Here is a 27,593-nt window from a genome sequence, read left to right on the forward strand (position 1 = left end):
CTCCGTGCCGCCCGTCTACTGCTGCACAGCGGCTGCGAGAGCTCGCATGCCTCGGCATATCTGCTGCAGCCTCTGCTAACGAGCCGGTCAGGCAGTCAGGGACTGCGGTCAGCCCTGCCCCTCCCCCCACGCCTCGTCGGCAGCAGAAAGGGCCTTTGGCTAGGTCAACAGCTGTCTGTTGGAGTATTGATGACTTGTCCAAGACCCGAACCATGTTGATCCTCGGCGGTAATCACGGGCGCTTTTGGCGCGGAGCAAGCGAGGAAGTGGTTTGGGCTTGGGACGGGCCGCGGCGGTGCGGTGAAGGGAAGAATTGATGACTGTCAGCGCAGCGTGACATCTGGTTCCCCAAATTTGGTGTTGTCTCGCGGAGGGGGGGATTGGGTATGATTGATGCGTTGGCGAGCGCCGCGGCTGAGCAGACCGAGGTTCTGCGGGGTGTTGGTGGTGGTGGTGGTCAGGTGAGGGAGCGCGGGTACGGCGCGGGAGCCGGAAGGAGTTATTTGCGTGGGTGAAAGTGACCTTTTGTCATCACCTTGCCTTGGGAACGCTGGGTGGTGTTAGTGCAGCGTTGTTGGTTGGCTGGACTCAGAATCGCACGAGATGAGCGACGTTCAGGCATACGACAGTAATCAGGAGGATGGATGCATTCCTCGCCCGTCTGTCTGTGCGGTCTTTTTGTCCTTGTCTGCGATTCCTTATCCAGCCCCCACGTGCAATACGTTCAGCTTGGCCAGCTTGGTTCTTATGATCGCCAATTCGGCCCCAATGTAGGATTCTTCAGGCTGTTCAATAACGGGAGTGGCGTTGGCCTGCTTGCTGACGAGAAAACAGCCTGCGGGCCGAGAAATGGAGTGATCTCAGATGGTGGCGTGTCCCCAGGCGTGGGGGAATTCGGTGGGTGAAGCATCAGCAGACGGGCAATCTCTGTTGGAGCGCGAATGAGACGCTGACCGCTCGCCCGTTTGGTGGTCAGACGTTGGCCGACATCTTCAATTACCGGTGAGGTTGTGGGGAAGGTCGTTTGAAACACCGGTGAGGGAGGATGTCAGATGGCGGCGTCGCCTGTTGGGGGAAAGAGATCGGAAGGAAGCGGTGACTTGCGTGGGTTGCGGTGCCGAAGCGTGGCCCCGGAGACGGAGGCCGGGCCCCACCCGGCGCTCCGTGCTGCATCCGCGTTGAAGAAGCCCGGCTGAAAGCCCCCGCGTTCTACGACTACATCACGTTTGCCACGCTCGTACCTCGTCAATCAAGATCCTCACATAGTACTTTTCGACTTTCATGATCAGCTTCAGTCAATTTCCAACGAAGCCAGGTTTGTTTTTGCAACGTCACGTTCTCCTGAGAGACATTTTCTCACGTCTAAGGCTTCGACATGGTGTATGGACCAGATTGATTGATTATCTGCGACTCAGGTCAGAGCACACCGCCCACCTACCACTTACTGGAAAGAAGGCTTTCTGCGGACATGATTGGATCGAACGTACCAGCTGCAATTACATCTTTCTTGCGGAGATGGAAGAAAGGTCTGACATATCAGCAGGTATGTAAAGCTGAGATGCAATGTTGAGGCAGCTGGGTCATCGTGCCACAGCAGTGCCAAGTTCGTCGGCCAGATACGACACAGTCGATCCCGGGTATGCTGCCATTGGCTTTCTTGCGAAATGAAAGTGCCAGTCTCAATGTGTTTAGCGGCTGGACCCAGAGTCTGACCCTGAATGGGCAATGCAAGCAGCCGTTCGGCTGCGAAAGGGGCCGGTGTCTCTGTGCCACGTCGTCTTCGACAGGGGCAAGGAAAACGGCGAAATTCTCGATCAAGAAACGAGCGCCATCCTCCACCGACACGAGACCCTGGAACCAAAATCACACCAGCCTCGAGGATGCAAATTCAGCACCGACGGTGCGAGGGGACAGGACTGTCACAGACCTCGGAGACGGGTTTCACAGCCGGATTACATTGGCTACATGGTCCCTCCGATGGAACCATTCAATTGATCGGCGTCTCGAGCGGGCGAATGAGCCATTCCGCTCGACATCTCACGATGCGCAAAAGTAAGTTCTTGAAGGTCATGTGGAAAACTTTGTGCAATGAAGTCAAATTTCACTGTCTCGCGCGTGGTTCCAGAAACACGCCTCTCCCTATGTGATCCTTCGCTTCTTCCTTCCCTCGACCGTTTAACTGACGAGTCTCAGGAACGCAACGCACGAAATCCAAGACAACACGCAGGCTGTGCTGTCAGTAGGCAGTGGCTTCATCAGGGAAGGTGGCGCGCGACACATGGAAGCAAGCCACGAGAGGCTCAGAGGCTGGACAGGGTCTGGTGAGGACGGGGCTATACGAGGTCCAGGTTCCTCCGCGTGAAACGGCGCGGGCCAATGCCACAGGCTGGAACGCGATCGCGCGGCCCGGCGCATCTCGCAGCTGGGGGAAAGCCGCAACCCGAGCCGAGCGGGGGAGCAGGCGGGCGGCGGGCGCGGTGACACGGAGAGTCAGCCTCGGAGGGGGTGGGTGGTCTAGCAGGGCACTGCTTGTGTTGCGGTGTGTTGTAATGTGTGCTCCCCCAAAGGCCTCGTCTGGTCTGGGGAGAAACGCGGGATGGCGATACTCGTTTACATGCACCCTCTCACGGCGCGGGGGGGCCTTGGAGTGGGATGAGTGTCCCGCGGGGAAGAGAGGTGAGACGGGAGAAGAAGAAAAATAGGAACAAGTGCAGAGGGGGGTGGGTGTCACGACTGGGTCAGATCTTGGCCTATTCCTGGGTCTTTGTTGTACAGGAGGAATGATGCGCGAGGTCAGTCGGTCTTCCTCTTCCTCCCGTTGTGCGATGATCCAAAGCGCATCAGGTAGGCTTTTCCGCGACTGGGGTGGAAGGAGCCCGGAGAGATATTCGTGCGGGAAGCAGGTAGGGTACACCGAGAAATTAGTGTCAGACTCTGTTCGAACCCCCCGCAAACGACATCGGTTTATTGATAGGATTAAACCTCATGTCGCCAGATGACACGAATATCCGCCCATTTTGGAGCCTCCTTTCTCTTCTCCCGCGACAGCTCGGTGCTTGATGGAGCGTGCGCTGCTTCACTTCATCCTGACATTCGGTCCGGCCCTTCGAAATGGTCTGGCGCACCAACGGCGAGCGGGATGTGACTTCGTTGGGAAGTCTTCCCGGTGAAAGGGCTGGGGGTAAGGTGTGGCTCGAAGCTGACCGAGGTGGCCGGGGTTGCGCGGTCTCGGTGTAATACCAGGTGACCTCCAAATTACACGACCGGGACTTCGGGCCAGCTGCCTCTTATGATTTTCATTGAAAATATCTGGGGACGAATGCTCATTTCAACGGGCGGATCAACCAACTTCAAACCGTTATGTTCTCCATGCTGCTTTCTTAATCACATGGGTTGGTCCGCATTAACAACGCAAGACTGCCTCCGTTGTGAACGGAAGGGACAAGTCCTCAAGTCTTGAGGATGGCCATCGTTGTCGCAGACTGTCCAATCAACGACATCAGAAATCTACATTTTTTAAGCTTTAATGAAAGATCCACCGTAAGCTGGTGTCCCGAGCAGTTCTCAGGGCTGAAAGCCCTTCACCATACATAGTCGTTGAGGGGGGGGGGTGTCATGTACCCCAGATTACTCCAACATGTTGCACTGGGATGATGATCTGAGGGCGGCAACAAATTGATCGCCCTGCAAAACCGGATGAGAAAGGTGATACCAAGTGAAATAAATTTAATCAGAAATATTGCTGAATTGATTTTATCGTTATTTGCTTGTCTCTACCTGGCGACGACGTCCTGACACACCCAACACGCGGCGGAAATACCACGCGATGAGGACCAAATTGAGGTCGTCGCTCACACGCCCCTCCCATGTCGACAACATTGCAGACTTATCCGTCCCGTTCCAATGAGCCGGTATAAGGAAATTGAAGAGGCGTAGCACAGATGAAGGATTCTCTCATGACTTCCTCAAACGCCATGTTGTCTTTGCAAGACATCTTCACCGGTAGGTCCTGTTTGGGAAGTCGCGGTGTTTAGGCTAAACGCAGCGGATAAACGCGCCCGTCCTCACCGCTGTCGCATAGCAGAGAGAAAACAACAGCGTTGTTGATGGTGTGCAAACGTGTGCTGCAGCCGGGCTGGTAGCGTGAGCACTTTCATCCTCCAATGCTTGTAGCCAGGAGCCTCCTGCGGGTAGGCTATGAGCAAGCGGCGAAGCATGCAAAGATATGCCCTCATTTGTAGACCCTGTCACAGATTTCCATCAACCACGTTCTGCAATGAGAGTCTATCAGAGGCGGTGAGAGCATCAAACAGGAGGCACTTATTCAGCTTTTGCAAAGATCGGAGGTTGAACTTGCGAAGAGTTATCTTCCCTGCCGACCGGCCCGCGCAAGCCTAGCCGTAGCTCATGCATGGTATGCTATGGCTTGAGAGCGACGGATAAGTCAACCAGACAGCTGCCCAAGACAAACGCAATATCTTGCCCGAGCCGTTGAGGTTTTCCCGCGTGGATCGACGAGGTCTGCATCATATGGATCCCTCTGCCGTTGAGCGAGGCCTAAACCTGCGACCTGGGTGTGTTTGAAATGATCACACCACCAACAAGCAATTGCTTCTTTGGGCCGCAGCGGAGCCGACGTGCAGCCCGGGGAATCTGATGCAAGGGGTCTGGTGACGATGCCGCGCTGGGTCGTCTGGGGAAGGAACCGTTTTAGGAACACCTCCACTTGGGGTGCACACGTATGCTATCTCCAGTAGAAGATTCAATGAGGAAAAAGTCTAGAGCTTACAACCTCAAACGGAGTGTCGGGACGTTGGGTGAGACATAGGGGTATGTCTCTCTCCGTCTCTCTGAAAGACGTGTCATTTGGCGACGCCTCAGGTTGACAAGACGTCTCTGGGCGCAGTTTTCAAATTCGATCTCGTGACGGATCTCAACGTCGCAGGCTGGAGTCCAATGCCACCTTCGCCACGCTGATGGCTGCGGTAAGCGAGCAGACGTGCCTCGCGACCAACCAATGCTTTGAATTAGCCCCTGGCGATGAGGGCAAGCCAGCTGTGCTCTTGAGAGGAAATCGGCGATGTCGACATCCATTCGGTGAGGGCAGCGATGATCATCTCTCATGCCCTCGGTTGCGTTGCGTGGGCTTGCTGATCTTCCCATCCTCCGCGGTGCCTCGGTTCTTCTCCCGGGAGGGCGAAGATCCAGATCGGCAGGCCTGGGGTAGCGAAGAGTTGCCTTAGCGATGAGACCCCCGATTGGTCGACAAATCGATTGATATGTGCGCAATCTGACAGAGAGAAGACGCCTGACTTTGGATACTTGGCTTTGCTGGCTCTGCCACGTCAGACAAGTCTGTTGATGAGTTTCAACATGATGATCGTGGTGTCCTCGTGAGCTCTGCTGGGCAGAAATCAAGATGATCCAAGTGGAATGGAGCCTGGAACCACAGGAATGAGCAACCTCGCCCACTGCAGCAGTGGTATCTAATGCTCGAACTTTGACCTTCGTATAGCTTATTGGGTGGAGTAGTGCCCTAGGAGTCCAAAGCGGTTGTAAAGAACTTGGACGAGTTGATCGGCGCCAGATGGGATCATAGGACATTGACACAGTTGAAGCAGCGGTTGCCGTGAGATCAGTTGTTGACTTCTCATCCTCACGAAACATCTCTTAGAGTATCAAGAGATATGCGCGATTCCGCTGGCAATACCGCCGACATTCGGATGCCAACTCATGGATCCTCGTGCTTTGATGACGAGGCTGCATCATGTGTCTCGCTGAGTCGAGTCATCTTGAAATGCCGTTTGATATTTTTTCAGTTGTATTTAGGTTTCAACCATTACTTCGTCATTGAATATCTGTTGATGAGGAAATGGGTATCATCTTCCACATGACGAAGTCGGTTCATACTCTTTTCGTCTGCGAGCAGGCTTCTTTCAACCCCACATGTTCTATCTCATGTGTATCTCGCCCCTCTGGATCTGAGATTATGTCTTCATGTTCATAAGGGTAGTATGATCAGGAGTACTCATGTCCCTAACTTTCAAACCACATGCCATCTCCATCGCCGCCGCTCCCGCCCTTCAAGAACTCCATCCACGCATCGTCGCCCATAACCACATCCGCCGCCTCCATGGGCGGCACATTGGGCCACATCATCGAGAACACGCTGTTGATCTGCGTCTGCGGACTTTCGTCAATGGGCTCAGGGGCAACCTCAAGAGCGTCGTAGTTCGGCGTCGAACGTGCTTCTTGGGCAGCGGTGGACGGCGGAGCAGCGGGCGGTGCATGGCTGGCGACGACGCTGCTGTCGAGGAAGCGGCCGCAGAGGTCGACGATGACTTGGTAGCAGCGCGAGGAGCTCGAGTTCACGGGCGCGAGGGCAGCGATGCAGCGCGTGGTCGTGGTGACTTGGTGGCGCCAGTCGGCGGCGTTGGGGGAGGTTGGGTCGTTGCGGAGGCAGATGCAGGGGATCAGAGCGGCTTGGAAGAGGAAGTATCTACACGGGGGATTAGGATCAGACAGAGAAGGGAGCTTGTGGTTCGGGGGACATTACAGAGCATACCACGCGCCCAGGCGGTTGTGCTCGTTGCGGTCCCAGAAGTCGCTAATGCTGGTGATCGTGGCCTTTGCGTCGGCGAGGCACTTTTCGTAGGCGCGGGTGTTGGAGGGCGAGTCGTCTGCGCGCCTGTCGCGGGCTTGGAGGGCGCGGCGGATGACGAAGGGGCGGTACATTATGATGCGCAGGTTGCGGTATCGCCAGTTCATCACGGCGTGGGCGAGGGCGTACTTGGGCGGCGGGGGAGGGTTCGTTGCTGCTTCGGAGAAGTAGGGGGGGATGCTGGACAGCCAGGGCTCGAGGAGGTCCTGGTCCAGGCGGAGCATTTCCTCTGCCGAGGGGAGAGGTTTGGAGATGACGCGGGTGTAGATTGGCGTTGTGGCGATGTGGAAGGATGCTTGGGTCCGGACTGCTGTGTATGGCGTGATGCCCTCCGTTTCAGGCGGGTAGGACTTGGAGATTGCGGTTAGGGACTGGTCATTGTTAGCTGATGCTCTCGAGATAGCTTAGGGGCTTGGTTCACCTTGTCATCAACGTTGAGTGGGAGGGAGACGTCGACACCCTCAGATGGAAAGACGGAGGGCCGGCTGAAGGTTATCGTTGCGCCGACGTCAAAGACACATAGGGACCACCACACGCGTCGGCGGATCTCCATGTTCAGGGGCGAGATGTTCCAGCCCTGGAACTCTTTATGCAGCCCAAGGCCCATGGCCATGCGCACGGCGAGGCCGAGATAGTTGTACCCCGAGTTCGGCTTGTCTCTCTTCTGCTGGTAGTTGGAGATGAGGGTGAGCGCCTGGACGAGCGTCAGGTTCCCCACCTCGAGGAAATTGAAGGACAGGATCGAGCGGGCCTGCGCGAAGAGGGACATGTCGAGGTTGTCGAGGGTGGTGGCCGTCGTGTAGACGCCGATGGCGGCGACGGTGTACGCCAGGACGAGCCAGCAGTCGCCGCTGGGGCGGGGGATGACGCCGGCGTACTGCGCGCGGAAGGTCGCCTCGTGGATGATGGGGTAGCTGACGTGGTAGAGCCGGAAGTAGGCGTCTATCATGGCGTCGGTGATGTGCCTGTTGGGATCTGGCTGTGGCGTGAGGGCGTATTGCATGTGGTTGACGGGGCCTGCGCGCGAGGACGAGGACTGGGTTCTGCGGCGTGGGGTCGAGGGTTCCAGGAGGCGGAGGAGGGCGGCGCCGGAGGCGACGCCGAGGTAACCGGACTCCTTCTCACTGACGGCGAGGGTGGCCATGCCGTCTGCGATGGTGGCCTCACCATTGGAGTCTGTCTCTTGGATCGCTTCCGGGGAGGCGGAGTAGTTTGTTAGGGTCTCCTGCTCGTCCCACTCGAAGTCATCTGTGGGGTGCGCTTCGAGGAGGTTGAGGTCTCGGTGGGCGATGTCGTTTGCTGGGTGATGATGATGATGCTGTCGCTGAGGACGGGCTATGTTGGAGGTTGTGTGCAACCCCGGCGCGGATGATGAAGTTGCATGCTGCGAGAGAGAAGCTCGGGCTGGCAGGAGTTGAAGGGCCGGCTCAGGATCGCCGAGCGGCAGCGCGCCAAGATCGGCCTCAATAGGCAGAGGTTGTGATGAAGGGACATTGGCGCCGGACGAAGCCGGCGAATCCAGCTTCGAGAAGTCAAACGGCTCATCGACACGCGGAGCCGGCGGCTCGGGTCTCCCGGGCGTGGCTAGGGAGGAGCCCGGCCTCGTGTTGGTCGGAAGCAGAGTCCGCATATGTGTGATGAGTGCCTCGGCCCGCTCCAACCTCTCCTCAACCTCGGTGAGGTGCCTGCATAAAAGTGTAAGTCAAGTTTCTTTGGCAAAGCACAATTAGCCACACCACCAACGTCCCCTCCCCCTGCAAGCTACTCATACTTTCTGGTCAGAGGCGTCCGGGCGTGCTTCTCATAGAGACAGTGACGCCGGTACTTTACGCAGCTGTTCCCAATGTTAGTATGGGCTGATACCTTTAGAGGCTCGTCACTGACAGATTGCATGTCGGTATGGCCCGGTTGCACTTGGCTTTGCGCCGCCTGCACTCCTTGCATGCCTGATCGGCAGATGCAAAGGCCATGCTGACGGAGGCCGGGTCCGGAGGAAGTGACCCGGCCGGGTCGTCGCCGATGGGGCCCGATGATGACATTATGTTTGATTCAAGGGCCGAGACAGGTTTAGCCCAAGACAGCTCGACAGCCTCTCACATTCAGGGGTGGTCAGTTTGGGGATCGCGATCTAGGCTGATGTTTGGCACTTGGCGGTCCCGGAGTGACGTTGGCCGGCTCTCGGAGGTAGGGTGGTTGTCGTCCGTTCTCTGGGTAGGTATGCGGCCGTCATAACATTCGAGCACGCAGCAAGGAGATACGGAAATGAGGAGGAGCGGACGTTTGTGGTGTGGGTTGATGGTGGTTGCTGCGGGTCGGACGAGGTCGGAGGCTGTTTCTGTTGCTCCTCACGTTGGGTAGCGCGGCCCCCAGGCGGTCCTCTCCAACATTCAACCCCAGTGAGTCTCCAGGTGCATGAACCCCGCCATTTTCTCCACACGCTTGCGCTGTGGTGATCCACAATATGACTGATCGCGATCAGGGGGCCTGGGCCAAACATCCTTGTAATCCGAGCTCCGCCGGTGTTAGTCGGGCACGACGGGCTGGGGAAGCAGCTTGGCGGGACAAAAGGCTCGGGCAATGCTATCGGCTGTTGGATCTCATCGAGAATAGCTGAAAGTTGCCTCTGCAGGTCTATGAAGGTTTTCAGACCGATGTCAGGAAGGGTTTGAGACGGCTTCAATGTTGAACTTGAGTCCCAAGAGCTGGTTGCGGATACATATCATCGTGAACCCTTGCGAAATGGACTTTTGATCTTGGTATATTGGCAGAACCCAAAAATTTAAACATCCTTTTAATATCTTGAGTAGTTTTACAAGATAGATCAGCTAGACAATACACCCCTTAGGCTTCCTCCTTATGTACCGCAGTGCTTACACCGCCGTTAGCCAGAATCTTTTCCTCCTTGATGTCCGAGCTGCCCTCAAAGTTCTCAACAGCCTGTGGCCCATCAAAGATGACTGCAATCTCCTCCAAGCTATGTCCCTTTGTTTCCGGGAAGAGGTACCACGTTATGAACAGGAAGACCGCCAAGAGGCAACAGAACACAATGTAATACTTCCATCCAATGTTCTCCATCCCAATGGGGTTGACGAACGCCTGGATAATGAGCGAACCGTAGATCGCAAGCAGCTCTACCGCAATACCCTTAGACCGCAGCGAGTAGGGGAAGAGCTCGGTAGGATATCCCATGAGAAGCGGGGTGTACGCAATGTCGTAATGGAAGTAAAACGTGAACAGACAGACGACCACGACGATGCCCGCGGGTTTGGAGCCCGTGTCCGAGTTGACGGCCGAGCAGGCGGTCCAGACGATATACGAGATGAACATGCCAACGCCTGACCAGAGGAAGAGAGTTCTCCGACCCAGACGGTCCACGAGGAACGCCGCACTGAGAGCGGCGCCAAAATTGAATATTTGAAGGAGGCCATTGATGAGTGTTTGGTCGAATGTGTCGGTGATGCCCACGGTGTTCAGCACCAAAGTCAGGTAATACGACACCACACCTATGCCATTCCACTGAGCCATTGCGCCGACTAATACGGCAATCAGGGTCCGTTTGCGGTTGCCTGGGGTGGATACAAGAGCCGCCCAGCCGGTGGTTTCCGCCAGCTTTTCTTGTCGGATTGTCTGTACGATCTCGGCGATTTCGCGGCGGACGAGGGGTGTGTGGGCCTCGGTTGGGTCTTGCGCGCCGGAGTGGTATCGAGCGAGAATTGCAGCTGCTTCGGTTGTTCTCTCCTTTGCAATGAGCCATCTGGGGGACTCCGGGACCATGAAGTAGAAGCAGAGCTGGACGATGGGGAAGCCAGCTTGGAGGATGCTGGGAATTCGCCACGACCATTCGGTAGCGTAATCCTGGCAGCCGAATGTAGTCCATGAAGCTAGAATAGCACCTAGAGAAATCCTTGTCAGAATCTTTGTCATTGAATGTTTTGTATCGGTCTTCAGACGCACCCAGGTAGTACATAGTCCAGTATGCCGAGGTGTACTTTCCGCGGTGTGTCGGATAAGCCAACTCTGCGATGAGCAGTGGACTTGGATGGACCACGAACATGCCTCCGAATCCGACAACGAGTCTGGAGACAATGAACATCGGCAGGTTGATCGAGGTCGACTGGATGATCGTCGCAACGATGATGAGGATGATGCCCGAAAGGAGGACAGGCTTTCGGCCAAAGCGGTCCGCGAGGTATCCGATGATTGGAAGAGCCAGAACGGATCCGATGGATTGCGCGGCATTGACAACGCCCAGTTTCACACCGGTTGGATGTCCGAAATACTCGCGCCATTGCTGAAGCGACTGCAGCCCGTTCATCAACGATCCTGTGATTTGCTCCTATTAGACGCTGGCAGACCTATGCGAGAGGCTTTAGCAACTTACCATCATACCCGGCAACCGACGATGACAAGAGAGGAATCAAGAGAAGCAGGTTCAACCTCAACAGATGTGATTGCTGGAACCAGTACTTGTCCGTCTTGGGGAGGACCTCGGCCAAAGCGGCGCCGACAATCTGCTCGTCTTTCATGTTTGCTTAAATCCGAGGTCGCATGCCTGGCATCGACTAACAAGAATATGAAGACATCCAAGTTGGGACGAACTTGATGAGAAACCGAAAGGCTCAAAGGAAATTGCCCGATGCGAGATCATGCGGGCCCCGCAGGAGGTTTATATCTACATGGACGAGGAGCGAGGTGATGATTCGCAGGTAGCGTGATGTTGACACGCTCACTCACCCAGACGGCTGGTAATTGGAACCTCCGCGCCCAGCTAGCCACTCCGCATGTTCCCTCTTACCCCACATTAACGTGGTTGATGGGTCGGTGGAATACGGGGGGGAATTGGCCCATGGGGTACAGTGCGGTGCGACCTGTTGCATCATCGTGCTTGCGGTGCTGCATCTGTTTGCCCACGAGTCATGTTTGCGGAGAGAACGTTCCCAGAGCGGCTGTTTGGCAGTGCGGGGACGACGGACGACTGTGACCCTCACTAAAAAACCTCACTAGACGGGGGCTGATGGTGCCTAGCCCGTGCAGGCTCTGCCCGGCAATAAGACGCATGCGTGGAAGGCTGGGCAGGGGTGAGCGAGGCCCGGCTGCTGGGATCTTTCGATGATCGGGTGAGGACGGGGTTGAACCGGGACCTGTTGCGACATCGTGATGTCTTCAAAGCTGGATTTTGGTGATGGTGGCTGTGATAATTGTTCTTTTTGATCGGACACCGGCGTTTGGTCTCGGACATCGTCCATGCTCGCTTGGGATCCGGCCCACAAGAGGCCGGGTGTTATTGGGAACTTGTGAGGTGCACACGCAGGCCAGATTGAAAGTGGATTTCGCTGGTTATCGTCCAAGAAGAACGTAACCTGTAGTTTTCAGTAGGGTGGAAAAGGAGGAAAGTGAGCCATACGACTGTGCGTAAAAGTGAAGGCATGAAGTTGCTGTCGAGTGTCGGCTAAGAAGCTCTAGAGTTGCTATCTGAGTCAAAGACCAGTACCCTAGTTCTTCAAAGGTGCCAGAGTTAGGAATCACCAGAGTCTGGAAAGGAGGCACTTAGGTAACGATACGTTTAGCATAATGTCCATCAAATAGGTTCGTACGTAAAAGTGCGGTCAAGCTACCACTTCACACAATCAAAGCATCTTTTACGAACATTAAGTCCGGTTTTGATTCTTTGCATCATTTGACACCTAATATTGTTATTCAAAACATTTAACACAAGCCATAGCCATTTTAATGTCCAAAGTAAGCCTTTCATGTCAACTCAAAAACATACATTCGAAAAGGCCGACTCGGTTCACGCGCTCGCTTCTTTCAAAATTATTCGTGTCCAGCTTGATTGACTTGAGACACGTTCAGCGCAAAGGTTTGGTTATTAAGTAGCATGAGATATTTACCGAGCGGTGTAACCGCCATCGATGATAAAGTCGGCTCCCGTAGTGTAAGAGCTAGCATCACTGGCGAGATACAGGTAAATGCCCTTCAACTCCCTCGGATCAGCATCCCTGCGCAGCGGCGTCAGGCTGAACCACTCCTCCTTCATCTCGAATGGGCAGTCACCCGAGATGGCCGTGTCAATGTAACCGGGGGAGACGGAGTTGATGCGGCCTCCCCACTTAGCCCACTCGACAGCCAGAGACTTGGCCAGGTGAATCTGCAAAAGCTCGGTGTTAGTCCGGGCGGTGGCATGTCAGACGAACGAAATCGAACTTACGGTTCCGGCTTTGCATGCGTTGTAGCAGCTCTGCTCCTGCGGGACATTCGCGGCGTGGCCGCTCATCGACGCCGTGATGATTCCGACGCCGTTCTTCTGCTCGCGGAAGATCAGTCCAGCTGCCCTCATGCAGTAGTACGCGCCGTCAAAGTCGACTGCACGGACATGGTCCCAGTCCTCGACCTTGTCGTCGAGACCACCTGCCTTAGAGGGCACGCCAGCATTTGCGATCATGACATCCAGACGGCCAAAGTCCTTGACAGCCTCCGCTACAGCGGCCTCGACGGCGGCGTAGTTGCGGACATCAACCTGGTAGGACTTTGACTTCACGCCAAAGTCCTTGATGAGGGTCTCGGTCAGGGAGTTGGCTGCCTTTGAGGATGTGTGGTACCAAATAGCGATCTGCGAGAGTTTTAGCCATGTGCGACGTTCAGGGGAATACGGTCAGGATGGTCGTACGTTGGCGCCGGCTTCGGCGAGACCCTTGGCGATCTCGTGACCAATGCCGCCTGCTCCACCTGTGATGATGACGGTGCGTCCATCGAGGCGGAATTGCTTGAAGACGCTGTCTTGAACAGGAGGGTTGGGAGCCCGGATAGACTTTCTCGTACCGTTTGTTGTGCCGTTTGTGGACATGGTGATGTGAGTTGAGATTACTCCGTATATGGGTATCAAAGAAGGACTTGTGTTACTGTAGACAGTGTGCTGATGCCTCTACGAAGGAGATGGGTGTAATCTTGGAATAGGAGTTGTGTCTATCGATACTCTGCGACTAGGGTTCAAATAGAAGTCATGTGTGATTTCTACTCAAGACCTACTTGGTACCCGGGAGATCATGCCAAGCTCTTCGAAGTCATCCCCGGACGTTGGCTCGGGTGGCCCGCACCGTAAGCTGCAGGCATATGTTCCGGGCGGAGTGCTCTCACCCTCACCGACACACATTATGTGCCAAGAACTTTGTATGCTACCCATGAAACGAGCCGAGTCAACGTGAAATGGTATTCTAGTCTTAGTCGCTAATTTGGTAACTCCTCGACACTATCAATCAAGAGATCATATCTGCCTTCGCTCCGTTTAGCAACAAACTCCCCATTGACCATGTCATTAGTCTCTGCTCTGTGCAATGCCTTTTCCATAGTGTCCTCAATACCGGCTGCAACATGTCTTTTCGCAATTCTTGTACGGGCCAGTGCCGACTCAACTCTGACCAGCCAACGATCATCCACCAGCGGAGCAATCTGACCCCAAGGCTCTTCGTCCGCAAGCAAGTAATTCCCTTCAACGATGCAGACGTCGACATCGGCATCCACAGTGAGCCCGCCAATGACGGGGTCTTTGACTTTGTGGTCGAATGTAGGGGCCAAGACCGGCCGGTGGCCTGCAGACGTCCGCAGCTCGCGGACGATCTCAACGACAGCTTGTCCGTCAAAGGTCCACGGTGCGCCGCGCCGGGCGATCGCTTCCGCAGCATTTGCAAGTGCGTGGAGTGTTGCCAGGGGCAGGTGGAAGCCGTCAGCGGACATGACGACGGATTTGGGGTGGGGTCCAGGGTAGTTGTTGATGGCCGAAACGACGCGTTGAGCAATTGTTGTTTTGCCGGAGCCCGGTGGCCCCGCCAGCGCGATGATTAGACGGAGATGGGTATCCGGGGCGCTGGAAGAGGAGCCCTTCTTTTCTTCCCATTTGGAGAGGATGCGTTGGACCAGTGATCGGTAGGTGGATTCCATGGTGACGCTGTGGGTGTGGTCTGGACTTCTCAGGCTGTTGATGGGCGCCTCAGCGGTAACACTGACCCCAGCAAAGCCAACAATGGCACACCAACGAATCGAGTTCAAGAAGTATCAGGATGGGAAAGCAAGAGGACAAATGGTGCTCGAGCGGAGGGCAGGGTTTGCTGATTGGCGCACATCGGGCAACAGTCGCCCGACTCAGCTCGGCGTTTGGCGGCGGCCCCGCTCCGGCCGGCGCCGCAGTACCCCGCGTCGACGTCACGGCCGTCTCCCACCTGCACAAATAAGATGCTTCCAAGCTTGGTAGAGCTCAAGCTAATTGAAAATATCCCAAATATCACTGCCATAAGGGTTCGAACCGAAATTAAGCTCACTATACCTCAAAGATGTCCGAAATCGTAAGCTGGATTGACAACACCCCGGCTTCGCAATGCTAATATTTCCGTAGAACCCTGCCTTTGTGCTCCACTCCATCAAGAACGTCTCGTTCGAGAATCGCGAGGTTCCCAAGCTCAGAGATGAGTACGATGTCCGCGTTCACATTGAGCAGACGGGCATTTGCGGCAGCGATGTCCACTACTGGCAGCGCGGCCGCATTGGTGACTTCATCCTCGAGTCGCCCATCGTCCTCGGCCATGAGAGTGCCGGGACCGTTGTCGAAGTCGGAAGCAAGGTGAAGAATGTCAAGGTCGGCGACCAGGTTGCTATTGAGCCCGGTGTCCCATGCAGGCAGTGAGTTTTCCACCGTAATGTACGTTGAGAATAGGCATGTTCTAACTCATCAAAGCTGCGATCACTGCAGGGCCGGCGCATACAATCTCTGTGCAGACACCGTCTTCGCGGCGACACCTCCATGGGACGGTACCCTGCAGAAGTACTACATCGTTGCCGGCGACTACACCTATCCTATCCCAGAGCACATGACTTCCGAGGACGGCGCGCTGGTGGAGCCGGTTGCTGTTGCGGTGCAGATCTGCAAGGTTGCTGAACTGAAGGGCGGCCAAACAGTGCTTGTCTTCGGCTGCGGACCCATTGGTGTTCTTTGCCAGGCCGTGGCCAAGGCCTACGGCGCCAGCAAGGTCATTGGAGTGGACATCTCCGAGTCTCGCGCGGCGTTTGCCAAGGACTTTGCAGCTGACGATGTCTACGTGTCAAAGAAGCTCCCCGATGCTCCAGAGGACCCTGTTGATGCTTCTCGCGCTATTGGTGAGAAGATTCTCAGGGATTACGGTCTCGGAGAGGGAGCTGATGTGGTTCTGGAGTGCACGGGTGCTGAGCCATGCATCCAGGCTGGTGTCTTTGCTACCAAGAAGGGCGGGACTTATGTGCAAGCCGGGATGGGCAAGGAGGTAAGCGTACTTCAGTCGGCATTTGCGGGCAGTCCACTAACTTGACTCAGAATGTCGTGTTCCCCATCACCACTGCTTGTATTCGTGCATTGAACATCAAGGGCTCGATCAGGTACACGACGGGATGCTACCCTGAGGCTGTGAACTTGGTAGCGTCAGGAAAGGTCCACCCAAGGAAGTTGATCACTCATCGTTACAAGTTCGAGGAGGCCGTCGAGGCCTTTGAGGTTGTAAGGCAGGCGAAGGAGGACACTTTGAAGGTCGTCATCCAAGGTGTACCAAAATAGAGGCTAGCATAGATGAAGAATAAAAACATCATGATGATAAAATGTTTGCGGTCGTAGCACAACGTTGACCTATCTGGCATGACCCCTAACATGAACTTATTTCGCCTTGTGTCATAGATATGTGCAGTCACAACATACCTAAGAAGGTTGTCATTCACGTCGTGAAGTATTTATGTCAATTGAAATGCCGAATTCATAATGCCAAGCCTAGACCTATTGAAAAGAATGTGTGTCTGTTGTGTTTGAAAGCAGACCTCTGACTTTGCCGAAGATGATCATGATCATGAACATATGTCACCCTGGACTTTCCCGAAGAAATTGATCGAAGTGGCTTGTCCCCTGTCAATGAGCCCTCTGATATCAAGCTAGCTTAAGCCTGAGCAAACATCAGCATTTGCGGTCAGGTGCGCAAGTGTCCCGGCATGCCCAACCTTCGGACAGGGGTGGCAGATGTCCGCTTCCCCAGCTTCCCCGCACCGAAGCAACCCCTTCCGCTCCGGACGACAGTCGACCGATTGCCTGATTCGCCGCCAAAAGGCACGACGGCGGCCGGACCCACCCCTCCCGCAAATGGCCCGGTACAAAATCCCCCGGCACTTGCCTGGTGTCTCTGCCCTGGTCCATAGTCAGACCATTCGGCTCGAACAAGATCACCAAGTATCAAGGACTTGCATTCATTCCCGAATCTATACCCCAAACGCAGCAGAAAACATGGTCCTCCCGAGCCACCCGAACCCCGCAGCGCCGGTCGCCTCCCATTTCGACCTCGCCGGGAAGACGGCCATCGTCACGGGTGGCACCCGAGGCATCGGGCTCGAAGCTGCCCGCGGTCTCGCCGAGGCCGGCACCAAGGTTGCCATCACGTACACCAGCACGCCTCCGGAGGAGGCTGATGCCACGGCCGCTGCCCTGTCCAAGTCTGGCAACGGCGTGATGGTGAAGGCGTACAAGTGCAATGTTAAGGTGCGGTCTGAAGTTGAGGCCGTCATTGAGGCCGCGACGAAAGAGGTCGGCGGCGGAAAGCTAGACATTGTCGTGGCCAACGCCGGTATTGCGGACCACATCCCTGCTATCGAGTACCCCGAGGACAGGTTCCGGGAGATGCTGGACGTCAACTTCCACGGTGCATTCTGGACTGCGCAGGCGGCGGCCAAGGTGTTTGAGAGGCAGCAGAAGGCGGGCAGCGACGGACGTGGAAGCATCATCTTCACCGCGTCAGTGTCGGCTATTTTGGTGAATGTGCCGCAGAGGCAGGCGGCTTACAACGCGAGCAAGGCTGCGGTGGTACACCTTGCCAAGTCGTTGTCGGTGGAGTGGGTGGACTTTGCGCGGGTGAACTGCGTGTCTCCTGGATTCATTGCGACGGACAGTGAGTCCTCCTATTCAGGCTTTACTGAGCGTAGCGTTTTGCTGACAGATGCAGTGCTTTCGGTGCACCCTGAAGAGTGGAGGAAGCAATGGTTCTCCATGATTCCCGGAGGCCGACTTTGCGAGCCTGCTGAGCTGAAGGGTTCGTATGTGTATCTCGCTAGCAACGCAAGCAGTTACATGACAGGTAAGGTGTCTCGTTCGATATTAGAGACTTCAGTGCTAATCATGGTGTCAGGTGCCAATCTGGTGATTGATGGTGGATACACATTGCCTTAGATTAGAAGTACATTTTTTCAATTGAAAAGTTCCAGTAAAGTATGTGCTAAAACTAGGGCTTAAGGTTACTTACATTCTATCGCATTTATAGAATTTAGTAAAGACTTAAAGCAGTGCTCACTAGTTAATTAAAAGAGTGAAAAGAGACTGCTGCATTAAGACCTTAAATGCTTACAACCTAGGTAGAGATATTAAAAACCTAAAAGTTTCATTATCATCAGCTCACTATGCAAGAAGACAAAGAAAGATTAAGTTGGATGCCAGTTCAACCACAGACGGGCCTGCTTGTACACAATACAGATCAACAAAATAATGAAAAGCAAAAAGAAAGTCTCAATGCGAGGCGGATTTTAACCGCCGTAACTCCCCGAGGTGGGCTCGAACCACCAACCTCCAGATTAACAGTCTGACGCGCTAGCCAATTGTGCCATCGGGGATTTGAGGTCTGATTGGTTGATTAATGCGATCAGCCAAACTACTCAAGTAGTGACAAGGCCCACCCGCGCTTCTTTGCTTGCCTTGTGCGCAGCTTGTGAAGATCCACTCTCCCTACTTACTTTTACTCCCTTTACTTCGCTCAAGACAACCAAGACATCCATGCGGCGGCAAGTCTAAGTGTAAAGGTCTTTTTGATAAGCCAGCCTATATTTACAAGAGCAACAGATAAAACCGACAATCAAGACGAAGTTACATAACGAGTCTAGAAAATCAAACATCAAGCCAAGCTGACCGTCGGAGTACAAGAATACTTCACCAACAAGAATGTAGTAGTTGCAGCGAAGTGGACATTTCAGGAATGGAACACAATTTCAACATCTACAACACTACTCGTTGGTCTTTCCGCATGCTATTTATGTCATTGAGAACCGACCAGTCAATAGAAATTGAAATACGTGTTGCGCAACAGCTCTTGATGCAACGGTGGTTGGTCGATGTATCAGTTCTTCCGGCCTAAAGACATCCTCGTGTCAAGATATATCAGGCCTCGTATCGAAGGAGATGCAACCCAGAAGACTCGATTGAGCAAGAGGGTCAATTCAAAAGATAATTGATATGTGTTATTAGTGTTGACCAGGAGTTGTAAACTCTCATTGCCAAACATCCTCAGATCGTAACACGATGAGACTGCATTTGTAAACGCAACTCAATGTGGCTGCTAGGCCACCCTCTCCCAAGAATCAGTCATTTCTCTTTCTTGCGAGGCAGAGTTTCAGAATCAAGAATCATTTCTTCTGCCACAGATTGACAAGAAGTTGGGTACGCAAGTGAGGGAACTGCTGATCGATATCGTCATCATGACCTCAGTGGAGCACGATGCATACTCGATCATACACATACCTAGGTAGTCTATTACAGGTCACGGGCATTCATTATGAAGCATCGCTTCAGAGTCGTGACTTTTTGCAAACAACACGAACAGCCTGTCGCTGGGTCGCATTTCCGCATCTTTCGGAAAAAAACACGTTGGCAGATTTGGCGTGAGCACCTTTATATCTGCCAAGACTCCTGGCGCAGCTGCCCTGGCAATTTTCCACCACTGGCATCGATCCCCCTTATCCCACGATTGACCCCGCGTAGGTCATCACGCATCACGCCCTCGGGTCAAATCCGCCCGCAGGCGATCATCGAAATTCTTCTTGAACGCGATCAAAGCCACCTCTCAGCCTTTCTAAATTCTTGTCTACCTCAATTCAGTCATTCCCCAACGTCACGAACGACACAATGTCCCTCGCCGACCACGCACAAAAGCTCACCAGCACCCTGGAGCAAGCCAAGCTCGTCCCCGGGTCCGCGGCGGCGCTCATCCCGGAAGGCTTCAAGCCCACGATCAAGCTCGGGGTGTCGTTTGCTGGCAAGGCCGTTGAGACGGGCAACTTCTTCCGCGCCGGGGAGTGCAAGCTCGCGCCGAGCGTCTCCTTTGAGGCCGAGGAGGGCGCGCCCTCAAACGCTTCCTACACGCTGTTCTTGACCGACCCCGATGCGCCCACGCCGGACAACCCGCAGTTCGCCTTCTGGCGCCACTGGGTCCTCCCCGGACTGCAGCCGCTGAGCGGAGAAGCGGTTGTCGGACAGACGAAACCGGCGTTGACGGAGTTCCTTGGACCCGGGCCGAAGGATGAGTAAGCGTTCAGTCCTTGCGTTCGAGCAGGTTTCTCCTGTTGGGTGGAATGGGGCCGCTTACTTAGTTTGTGCACAGTTCAAAGCCTCACCGATACCTGTTCCTCCTTTACCGTGAGCCGGAGGGTCTTGACCTGAAGAAGGACGATGTTGGCGGAGAGGAGTTTGTGCAGAGGCGGTCATGGAAGCCGGCTGAGTTTGCTGGGAAGCACGGGTTGAAGCTTGTCGGAGTCAACTGGATGACTTGCGCTGGAGATGGCTGGACTGAGTAATTTTTAGAACCCACAAGGTACAACAACAACGATAGACTTTAAATCAACCAATTAAGGAAAAGCCCAAGCTATTCAAACGAGATAAGAAACGTTAGAAGCGGTCAATAGTGAGGAAGGATGCGAAACAGAGATATTGTCGTTTGACGATAGCTTCATGACGCTGGAGAATTCCCCTCCCGACACGGTCCTATAGTCTAGTTGGTTAGGACGTCGGATTCTGACTATCATCAGATTCTTCCGTAGGCCCAGGTTCGAATCCTGGTAGGACCTTTTTGACGTCACTGTTCGCAAGTCGATCGTTATTTTTGTCAGTCCTGATCAGTACCATCATGTTAAGCTTTTTTCAGCTCCTTGGCTTCACTTTGTCAGTTTTTCATAATTTCTTATCGTTGTGCTTCACTACCTCATTCGCGGGCTCTTTCGCAATGATATGAACAAATTACAGTGAGCGACACATCAAGACAAGGGTACGAAGTCCCTGAGGCGATCTAAGTTCCAGCGGTCGATTGCTCGAATCGGCGCTAAAGGAGCACCTACCACATCCTCACTCAGCGCGTCTCCAACGACAGCGAAAGCTAAAGTGCTACGACGCGTCTTGGTGTGGCATTTTTCCATCATTGAAAATGCCCTTTTCTTGAACACAGATAGATCATGGAGCGTTTCGTCATTAGGCGACAAAGCTCGCTTGCGGCAGCCAAGAGGATCCTAGCCCAAGCAGACGACGAGCCTGATTTTGAACCAAAGAAAGCTGCGCCGAAGCCACGAGCGCGCCAGGTCGCTCCCAAACCGCGGGCGTCACCAGCAGCAGCGCGCAAGGACGCGTCTGAGGCGGACTTCACTCCGGAGGACGTCGAGCAGGACGAGGGCCACGAGGTCATTGAGCCACTACCCAAGCGGCGCAAAGTCGAAAGGCCGAAGAAAGCGAGCAAATCCGACACCGCGAAGCTTTACGCCAGGCTCTTTGAGGCCCCAGGAGATGTTTGCAAAGACGCATGCACGCCTCCCTCCCGAACACACGCAGACTCATATCACCGCCCTCTGCTCCTCCACGGCCAACCAGGCAGGCGGGGCCGGGACGCGCTGCTCTCATGGTTCGACTCGATCAGCACGACCCGCGGCATGCCGTGGCGCCAAGCGTGGATCGATCCGGCCTCCGTCGCGGACGCTGCCGAGCTCCGCGCCGCGCTGGAGAAGCGCGCCTACGAGGTCTGGATCAGCGAGATCATGCTGCAGCAGACGCGCGTCGCGGTGGTGATCGACTACTGGAACAGGTGGATGGCGCGGTGGCCGACGATCCAGGACCTCGCGGCGGCGGAGCCGGAGGACGTGCTGAGCGCGTGGCGCGGGCTGGGGTACTACTCGCGCGCGACGCGGATCCACGAGGCGGCGAAGCTGGTTGTCGGGGACGCGGCGTGGAGGGGCCTGATGCCGGCGGACACGGCGGAGTTGGAGGCCAAGGTTCCTGGTGTGGGGAGGTACACGGCCGGCGCGATCTCGGCGATTGTGTTTGGGAGGGCGGCGCCGATGGTGGATGGCAATGTGCTGCGGGTGCTGAGCCGGCAGTTGGGTGTTTTTGGGAACGTGAAGACGGACAAGACGACTATTGATCTCCTCTGGGCTGCCGCGGATGCGCTGGTCAAAGCCGTGGCGAGGGATGAGGTTGGTGATGATGAGAAGGACGAAGAGGAGGCGCCGACGAGTGATCGGCCCGGACGATGGGGACAGGCGCTGATGGAGCTCGGGAGCACAGTTTGCACGCCAAAACCAAGCTGCGGCGAGTGTCCCATCACGGCGACGTGTCGAGCCTATGCAGAGGGCGTCCTGCTCGCTGCCAAGTCGAAGAAGCCCAAAGTGGAGGACATCGAGGACCTGTGCTCGATATGCGAGCCTTTCGAGGAAGACGGCGATGAGGGGTGTCCGTCTGGCGACGACCCTGATACTCCCCCGAAGAAGCCGACGAAGGGCGTCAAAGGGGCGAAACCTGCTGCTCTCGGGCCGAAGCAGGCCACCCTCGCCGCGTTCAAGTTCGTCTCCAAAAACGCCGAAAAGGACGACGCATCCCCCAAGCAGCAACCGGCCGTTGACGCGAAGGCTCTCGAGACCGTCGCCGAGCATGCCAGGAAGTTCCCGCTTAAGGTTGTCAAGAAGGCGGTCCGGGAAGAAGAGGCCCTCGTTTGCGCCATCCGGCGCGCCGATGGGCAGCTCCTGATCCACCGCCGCCCCGAGAAAGGCCTGCTTGCCGGACTGTGGGAGTTCCCCAGCCATACACTCCCCGCTGCGACCAGCAACACAGCAACGTCGCGGAAGAAGGATGCTCAGGCCTATGCGTCGGGGCTGATTGCCGGCGGTAAAAAGGAGAAGTTACGGCATGCCGGGGAGCTGGGCAGCGTGCCGTGGCTGTTTTCGCATCTCAAGTTGACCATGCATGTCCACCTGTTTGAGGCGGACGGGCCCGGAGAGTATATGTCTTCACATGCGCGGGGTAAGTGGGCTTCTGTGCAAGAGGTCGAGGACGAGTCGATGGGTACGGGGATGCGGAAGTGTTGGGCGCTGGTGCGGGAGAGGGTGGAGGAGTAGACGGGCGGCCTGGATGAAGTAGAGACTGATGTCCTGGATAATACCCGGCGTGTTTGTGTACCTATACGTGTAACATTGTAATTTGACCCTGACGCGCGGCTGAAGTCGTCAGGCCAATGATCAAATCATTGAGGGCTTACATCGATTGTTAAGTACTTACTCTTGCTGGATTACTACATCCCGTTCTACGCTGCCTCGACACTCCTCCAAGGCACCAAGCGGGCGGCTCATCTCAGTTTGACGTTCACGGAAGTCGCCAACCCACTGTTCATCCTCCGCTCCTGGGCTTCATAGCCCCGGCCGCGTTTCCTGGATCCGGAAGGGCCGGATGATCCGGATGGGCCCCATCTTCTCACGATGGGGCCGGCTTGGTGTTGACGGTGGATACGCTCGCATCGTGCCCTCGACCCGCCCACAACTTCCACCAAATTCTTGACCATCTTGCCCTCACGATACCAACAACCACACATCAGCCTGCCCGGCTAGCTCAATCGGTAGAGCGTGAGACTCTTAATCTCAAGGTTGTGGGTTCGACCCGTAAGCGCCATCATCATCCAATTACACCTAGCGACATCATCACTAACACATCCCAGCCACGTCGGGCTCAATTCCCGTCAGCGATTGACTACAAATCACATCTTTTTTGCTCTCCCTTCGACTTGATATAGTGTTAGACTTTTTGTTAGCCAGCGAGCATAAATTACGTTCTATAGTTCCTCGTAGGCGTGGCCGATACAGCAGTTGCAATACGATGATGAACGCGTCCCATGATCTCGTCACCCTCCTATCCCCAAAACCAAGACTTTTGCCAAGAAGTTCTCGTCGTATTCCCATGGCCCCCAAATACCCCCTCCATCTATTTGGGGAATCCCCCTTGACCACCTGTTCACTTCATGATTTCCCCCAAAACCAAGCATCTTGGCAGGCCTTGGCATCGCGGCCTACGAGCCTCCGTCTCCTGCACCACGGGATCCATCCCGCTTTTAGACGGCCGCTGGACCGATCGACTGTGCACAGCGGCTAAATGCGATGCTTATCTTTATCTTGATGTAGGGTGACGGCGGTAACCACACCTGTAGAAGGGCCGGCTCGGCTTGCGTCAGGGGCCGGAGGATAGAGTTGACTAGGTCATGTCTGATCTGCGCGGTGTGTTTGGGACGCCTCCTTTGAGGGGTTTGATGCCGACAGAGCGCTGCAAGACACGGTGTTCAACTTGAGAAGTTTCCTGTGGTACTGATGCCATCGCGTGATCGACGGCTGCGGACGGTTGAGGGTTCTTTCATAAGAGAATGCCCCCGGGTACGGGTAGTCCTTGGAAGCCTTGGAGTAGAACAATGTTGTTGTTCCTGAGGGTTCATCTCTCTTCTTCGTCGCAATGACGTTGTTTGTTTCGTTCCTTTTAGTTCTAGGAGGCTCCTTGTCATGTGGATTGGCTCAATCGTCAGATCGTCCTATCGAAACAACTCGGCAGTGCGATGGGAACCCCACGGGGCCGCTGCATCTTTCAATCCATCAGATGACATGCTCCCTGCCGTACAATCCAGAAAAGAACCTCGAAAGCTCGGAGCCGTCGCCGTGGACACATAGACCGGTGTGCACCAGTCCCAAGACAAAATCCAGATACTGCGCCTTCGTCAAGGATGACTTCCACGGCGACTCGGCAGTTCTGATCCTCACATCCCCAGATACGGCAGCCGGAGATCTCGGTTTGATCGAGGACTCTGACCCTCAGTGGCTCACCTCCGGCTCTTCGTCACCGCTGCCGCAGATCCCGCCCTACGAGGTCCGGAAAATACCCGGGAAAGACCTGGGCGTTGTGGTTAACTCGACAATTCGCGCGGGAGAGGTCGTCATGCGCGACTACCCGACCATCTTGCAGACCGTGTCCACAGAATTGTGGGAGCAGATCGACCCGAGAGAGGCGCTGTGGGTTCTCGAGGAGGGCTTTGTGCGATTGCCGAGGGAGGTTCAGATCAGAGTCTTTGAGCTCGCGAGGAGTACGGGCGGGCATGTGCTTGAGGACGTTCTGCATACAAATACGTTTGCGGCCTCGTTTAACAATGTCAGCCACTACGGGCTTTTCATAAACATTGCGGTATGGGGAACCTTGTGTTGCTGGACAAAGAATGAAAGACTGACTTGAAAACAACAGAGAATCAACCACGACTGCAAGCCAAAGTTGGTGGTCCCACAACAATGATGAGATTGTAGGCTTACATGACACAGCGCGGTGACTCGGTACTCTCCACGAACGCTCGCCTTGGAGGTAGTGGCGTACCGGGATATTCAGCCAGGAGAAGAGCTGAGTATCAGTTGTGAGACGCCATCCTCTGTGCACATCACCGGCACTCGCCAAGCTAACACCAATACCCAGACTCGCCGCTCAACATGCTCTACGCAGACCGTCAGCGGACCCTGCAGGAGTGGGGATTCAACTGCACATGCTCGCTCTGCAGCTCCGCCTCCGCCGCGGCCGTATCGGACGCCCGCCGCGGACGGATGCAAGAGATCGTATCGGCGCTCAACAACAAAGTCTTCCGCTCGTCGCCGGCGCGCATGGCGGAGCTCGCGGAGGAACTGGACGGCATTTTGAAGGAAGAGGGGCTGTCGGCGCAGAAGGGCGACTTTTACGACATACTCGCGCGGGCTTATGTAGACATGGGCGAGGTCGAAACGGGCAGGAGGTATGCGCGGTTGGCGGTGGAGAAGCTGGTGCACTTTGCGGGGTACGACGACGAGAGGACGGAGAGGGCGAGGGGGCTTTTGGGGGAGTTGGGGAAAGTTGGGGGAGCGTAGGAGCAGCTTACACGGGGTATGGGGGAAACGGTGCGGTGTGACTATGATGAACAAGGGCATGTTCGGGGTAATACATGACGGAGGACTGTCACTACCCTTCTTGACGGTCTGCTGCGAGTGGTATTGGTCCGGAGTAAAGGAACCCCGGAGAGAAGGACGGGGGTGAGGTTTCCTGATTCGGGGTGCCTCGCCTAACACCAACGGGATATATCTTTTTCAGGCAGTTCCAACATGGCACGGCGTTGGGGGAAGGGAGCAAACCGTTTTTTTCCTTGGGGGCGCTTAGTATTCTCCGACTCGCACACACCTGCTCACGGCTATGCGGCACCGTTCCATGACCCAAGATGCTGGAACCGCGATTAGGTTCCGCGGGAAGGGGGGTGTGACGCCCGTTGATCCTCCCGCAACATACTTTCCCCCTGGGTTGTCAAAAATAAGAACAACGTGTCTCTGCTATGCGTTTTCTGAGGGTTGGGGGAGTTGAGGCTCTGGCTGGAGCCGCGTCCATGTGGCGCCAAGAGGCTTGGAAGGGCTTGGACGACCGCTGCCAAGGCTGCCTTGGCATGCTTCTCTGAACGTCGTGCGGATCACCAAAAGATTCAGAGAAGAAAGCCGATGATGCAAAGAGACATTTGTGGTAAACACAGGAGCATTCTGTTTAAGAAACAATCAAAGGCAAGTGATTCCAGAACAAAGACGTTAAACCTTTTGACTGTGACACAATGCTGCTCTTTGCAAACGAGAACCTTGTTCGGTGTTCGATGCACGTCCCATCAACACCACAGGAAGACATCACCACCGACACAATGTCTTTATCACGATGGCCAAATCAACCTGCGCTCCCGTATTTGAATCGGCCCACGTCCGATGGCAAATCAACCTGCTCTCACCAAACCAGAACGCAACAACACGTCGCATCACATATCTCGGCTAACAATACGACGGCATAAACGAACCCGCGCTATTACTCACACTACCACCACAGCACAGACTTCTCCCGCCGGAAAACCCCCCAGAGATCTTCGCTGCCATGTGCATCCAGTACATCATCTCCGCAATCTGCACCGCCGCCGCGTGCGGCGTGGCCCAGAAGGGCTGCCGGCGCGAGCACGTGGTCGTGTCGCGACGCGAAGTGTGCGGCGGCGCGCAGCCGGCACGGTGCATGTGCTTCTTCGGCTCGTGCGGGCGCATCGTCACGCACTTTGACGACAGCGACCTGGCGCAAATCGCCGAGGCGCCGTGCGAGGCGTGCGACGGGCTGTTCGTCGCGGAGCCGGAGGAGGTGCTGCTGCTCAAGATCTTCGACGCCGAGTTCGCGGAGATCTGGGCTGAGTTCTTTGGGCCGAAGCACGCTGAGCGGTGCACCGAGGGCAAGTGGCTGGGCAAGTATGATGCTGAGCAGTTGCTGTTTTACCTGGAGGACGAGGAGGAGACCTCTGTGGGCCGGGATGACGGCGACATTGTTATGGAGTTCTGGGAGGATGTGCCTGGCGCTGCTGGGGATGGTGAGTTTCATGCCATTGCGGGTGAGCCTGATGCTACTGAGGTTGAGGGATATGGTCTGGATGAGTTGTTTGAGTCTAATGAGTGTCATGCGGAGGATATTCCCCTCCCTTCGGACGATGAGGCTGTGATGTTGCCCTGCGATGGAGCGCAGCACGAGGACACCCACCGGGTTGACATTCACGATGACCAGGCCCTGAAAGGTGAGAACTAGCAGAGACCTGGGCAGGGGCCAACTCGGTGAGTGTACGCATACTGGGAGAAAACTCGAAAATTGATTGTGTCGGGCAAATTTGACTACGTAGACATGACGCGCCAGAAATGATGACCATGTAATACACACAAAACAGGATTCTCAAAGGGGGGAGGGGGGTTACACGACCCGAAGATCATCACTCGGGTTCGCGCTCTGGGTGGTAGCTCCGACGCCGGCGTGTGTTAGGAA

The 27,593-nt window shown here is 55.3% G+C and overlaps 11 protein-coding genes across 11 annotated transcripts; 7 read left to right on the forward strand and 4 right to left on the reverse strand.

Moving 5' to 3' along the window:
* Window positions 1-1,281: 1,281 nt before the first annotated feature.
* On the forward strand, window positions 1,282-2,362 carry CGCA056_v014579 (uncharacterized protein; the record flags this gene model as incomplete). Its single annotated transcript, XM_037329821.1, has 4 exons — window positions 1,282-1,330; window positions 1,595-1,637; window positions 1,693-2,052; window positions 2,194-2,362. The coding sequence occupies 4 exons, from the start codon at window positions 1,282-1,284 to the stop codon at window positions 2,360-2,362; spliced, it is 621 nt and encodes a 206-aa protein (XP_037171625.1).
* A 3,674-nt stretch (window positions 2,363-6,036) lies between these two features.
* On the reverse strand, window positions 6,037-8,700 carry GAL4-0 (Regulatory protein GAL4; the record flags this gene model as incomplete). The annotated part of the gene is made up of 5 exons (XM_037329822.1): window positions 6,037-6,499; window positions 6,557-7,032; window positions 7,083-8,346; window positions 8,433-8,495; window positions 8,546-8,700. The coding sequence occupies 5 exons, from the start codon at window positions 8,698-8,700 to the stop codon at window positions 6,037-6,039; spliced, it is 2,421 nt and encodes an 806-aa protein (XP_037171635.1).
* Window positions 8,701-9,502: 802 nt separating this feature from the next.
* Window positions 9,503-11,187, reverse strand: CGCA056_v014581 (Lactose permease; the record flags this gene model as incomplete). The annotated part of the gene is made up of 3 exons (XM_037329823.1): window positions 9,503-10,554; window positions 10,616-10,984; window positions 11,043-11,187. The coding sequence occupies 3 exons, from the start codon at window positions 11,185-11,187 to the stop codon at window positions 9,503-9,505; spliced, it is 1,566 nt and encodes a 521-aa protein (XP_037172341.1).
* A 1,361-nt stretch (window positions 11,188-12,548) lies between these two features.
* Window positions 12,549-13,505, reverse strand: CGCA056_v014582 (putative NADP-dependent mannitol dehydrogenase; the record flags this gene model as incomplete). The annotated part of the gene is made up of 3 exons (XM_037329824.1): window positions 12,549-12,809; window positions 12,870-13,271; window positions 13,329-13,505. The coding sequence occupies 3 exons, from the start codon at window positions 13,503-13,505 to the stop codon at window positions 12,549-12,551; spliced, it is 840 nt and encodes a 279-aa protein (XP_037172169.1).
* Window positions 13,506-13,885: 380 nt separating this feature from the next.
* On the reverse strand, window positions 13,886-14,596 carry CGCA056_v014583 (putative uridine kinase; the record flags this gene model as incomplete). The annotated part of the gene is made up of 1 exon (XM_037329825.1): window positions 13,886-14,596. The coding sequence occupies one exon, from the start codon at window positions 14,594-14,596 to the stop codon at window positions 13,886-13,888; it is 711 nt and encodes a 236-aa protein (XP_037172340.1).
* Window positions 14,597-14,985: 389 nt separating this feature from the next.
* Window positions 14,986-16,235, forward strand: xdhA-2 (D-xylulose reductase A; the record flags this gene model as incomplete). The annotated part of the gene is made up of 4 exons (XM_037329826.1): window positions 14,986-14,997; window positions 15,048-15,331; window positions 15,402-15,948; window positions 15,999-16,235. The coding sequence occupies 4 exons, from the start codon at window positions 14,986-14,988 to the stop codon at window positions 16,233-16,235; spliced, it is 1,080 nt and encodes a 359-aa protein (XP_037172345.1).
* A 711-nt stretch (window positions 16,236-16,946) lies between these two features.
* CGCA056_v014585 (putative NADP-dependent mannitol dehydrogenase) lies at window positions 16,947-17,882 on the forward strand (the record flags this gene model as incomplete). The annotated part of the gene is made up of 3 exons (XM_037329827.1): window positions 16,947-17,604; window positions 17,659-17,790; window positions 17,842-17,882. 3 exons carry the CDS (start codon window positions 16,947-16,949, stop codon window positions 17,880-17,882), a joined length of 831 nt encoding a protein of 276 aa, XP_037172344.1.
* Window positions 17,883-19,604: 1,722 nt separating this feature from the next.
* On the forward strand, window positions 19,605-20,272 carry OV16 (OV-16 antigen; the record flags this gene model as incomplete). The annotated part of the gene is made up of 2 exons (XM_037329828.1): window positions 19,605-20,002; window positions 20,080-20,272. The coding sequence occupies 2 exons, from the start codon at window positions 19,605-19,607 to the stop codon at window positions 20,270-20,272; spliced, it is 591 nt and encodes a 196-aa protein (XP_037172343.1).
* A 651-nt stretch (window positions 20,273-20,923) lies between these two features.
* Window positions 20,924-22,849, forward strand: MUTYH (Adenine DNA glycosylase; the record flags this gene model as incomplete). The annotated part of the gene is made up of 1 exon (XM_037329829.1): window positions 20,924-22,849. The coding sequence occupies one exon, from the start codon at window positions 20,924-20,926 to the stop codon at window positions 22,847-22,849; it is 1,926 nt and encodes a 641-aa protein (XP_037172342.1).
* A 1,516-nt stretch (window positions 22,850-24,365) lies between these two features.
* Window positions 24,366-25,645, forward strand: set5-1 (SET domain-containing protein 5; the record flags this gene model as incomplete). The annotated part of the gene is made up of 4 exons (XM_037329830.1): window positions 24,366-24,944; window positions 25,002-25,027; window positions 25,076-25,164; window positions 25,224-25,645. 4 exons carry the CDS (start codon window positions 24,366-24,368, stop codon window positions 25,643-25,645), a joined length of 1,116 nt encoding a protein of 371 aa, XP_037172167.1.
* Window positions 25,646-26,675: 1,030 nt separating this feature from the next.
* On the forward strand, window positions 26,676-27,362 carry CGCA056_v014589 (uncharacterized protein; the record flags this gene model as incomplete). The annotated part of the gene is made up of 1 exon (XM_037329831.1): window positions 26,676-27,362. One exon carries the CDS (start codon window positions 26,676-26,678, stop codon window positions 27,360-27,362), a length of 687 nt encoding a protein of 228 aa, XP_037172339.1.
* Window positions 27,363-27,593: the final 231 nt, after the last annotated feature.

The sequence above is a fragment of the Colletotrichum aenigma genome, assembly GCF_013390185.1.
Source record: "Colletotrichum aenigma strain Cg56 chromosome Unknown KSG_Cg56_contig10, whole genome shotgun sequence".
Classification (NCBI taxonomy): Eukaryota; Fungi; Ascomycota; class Sordariomycetes; order Glomerellales; family Glomerellaceae; genus Colletotrichum; species Colletotrichum aenigma.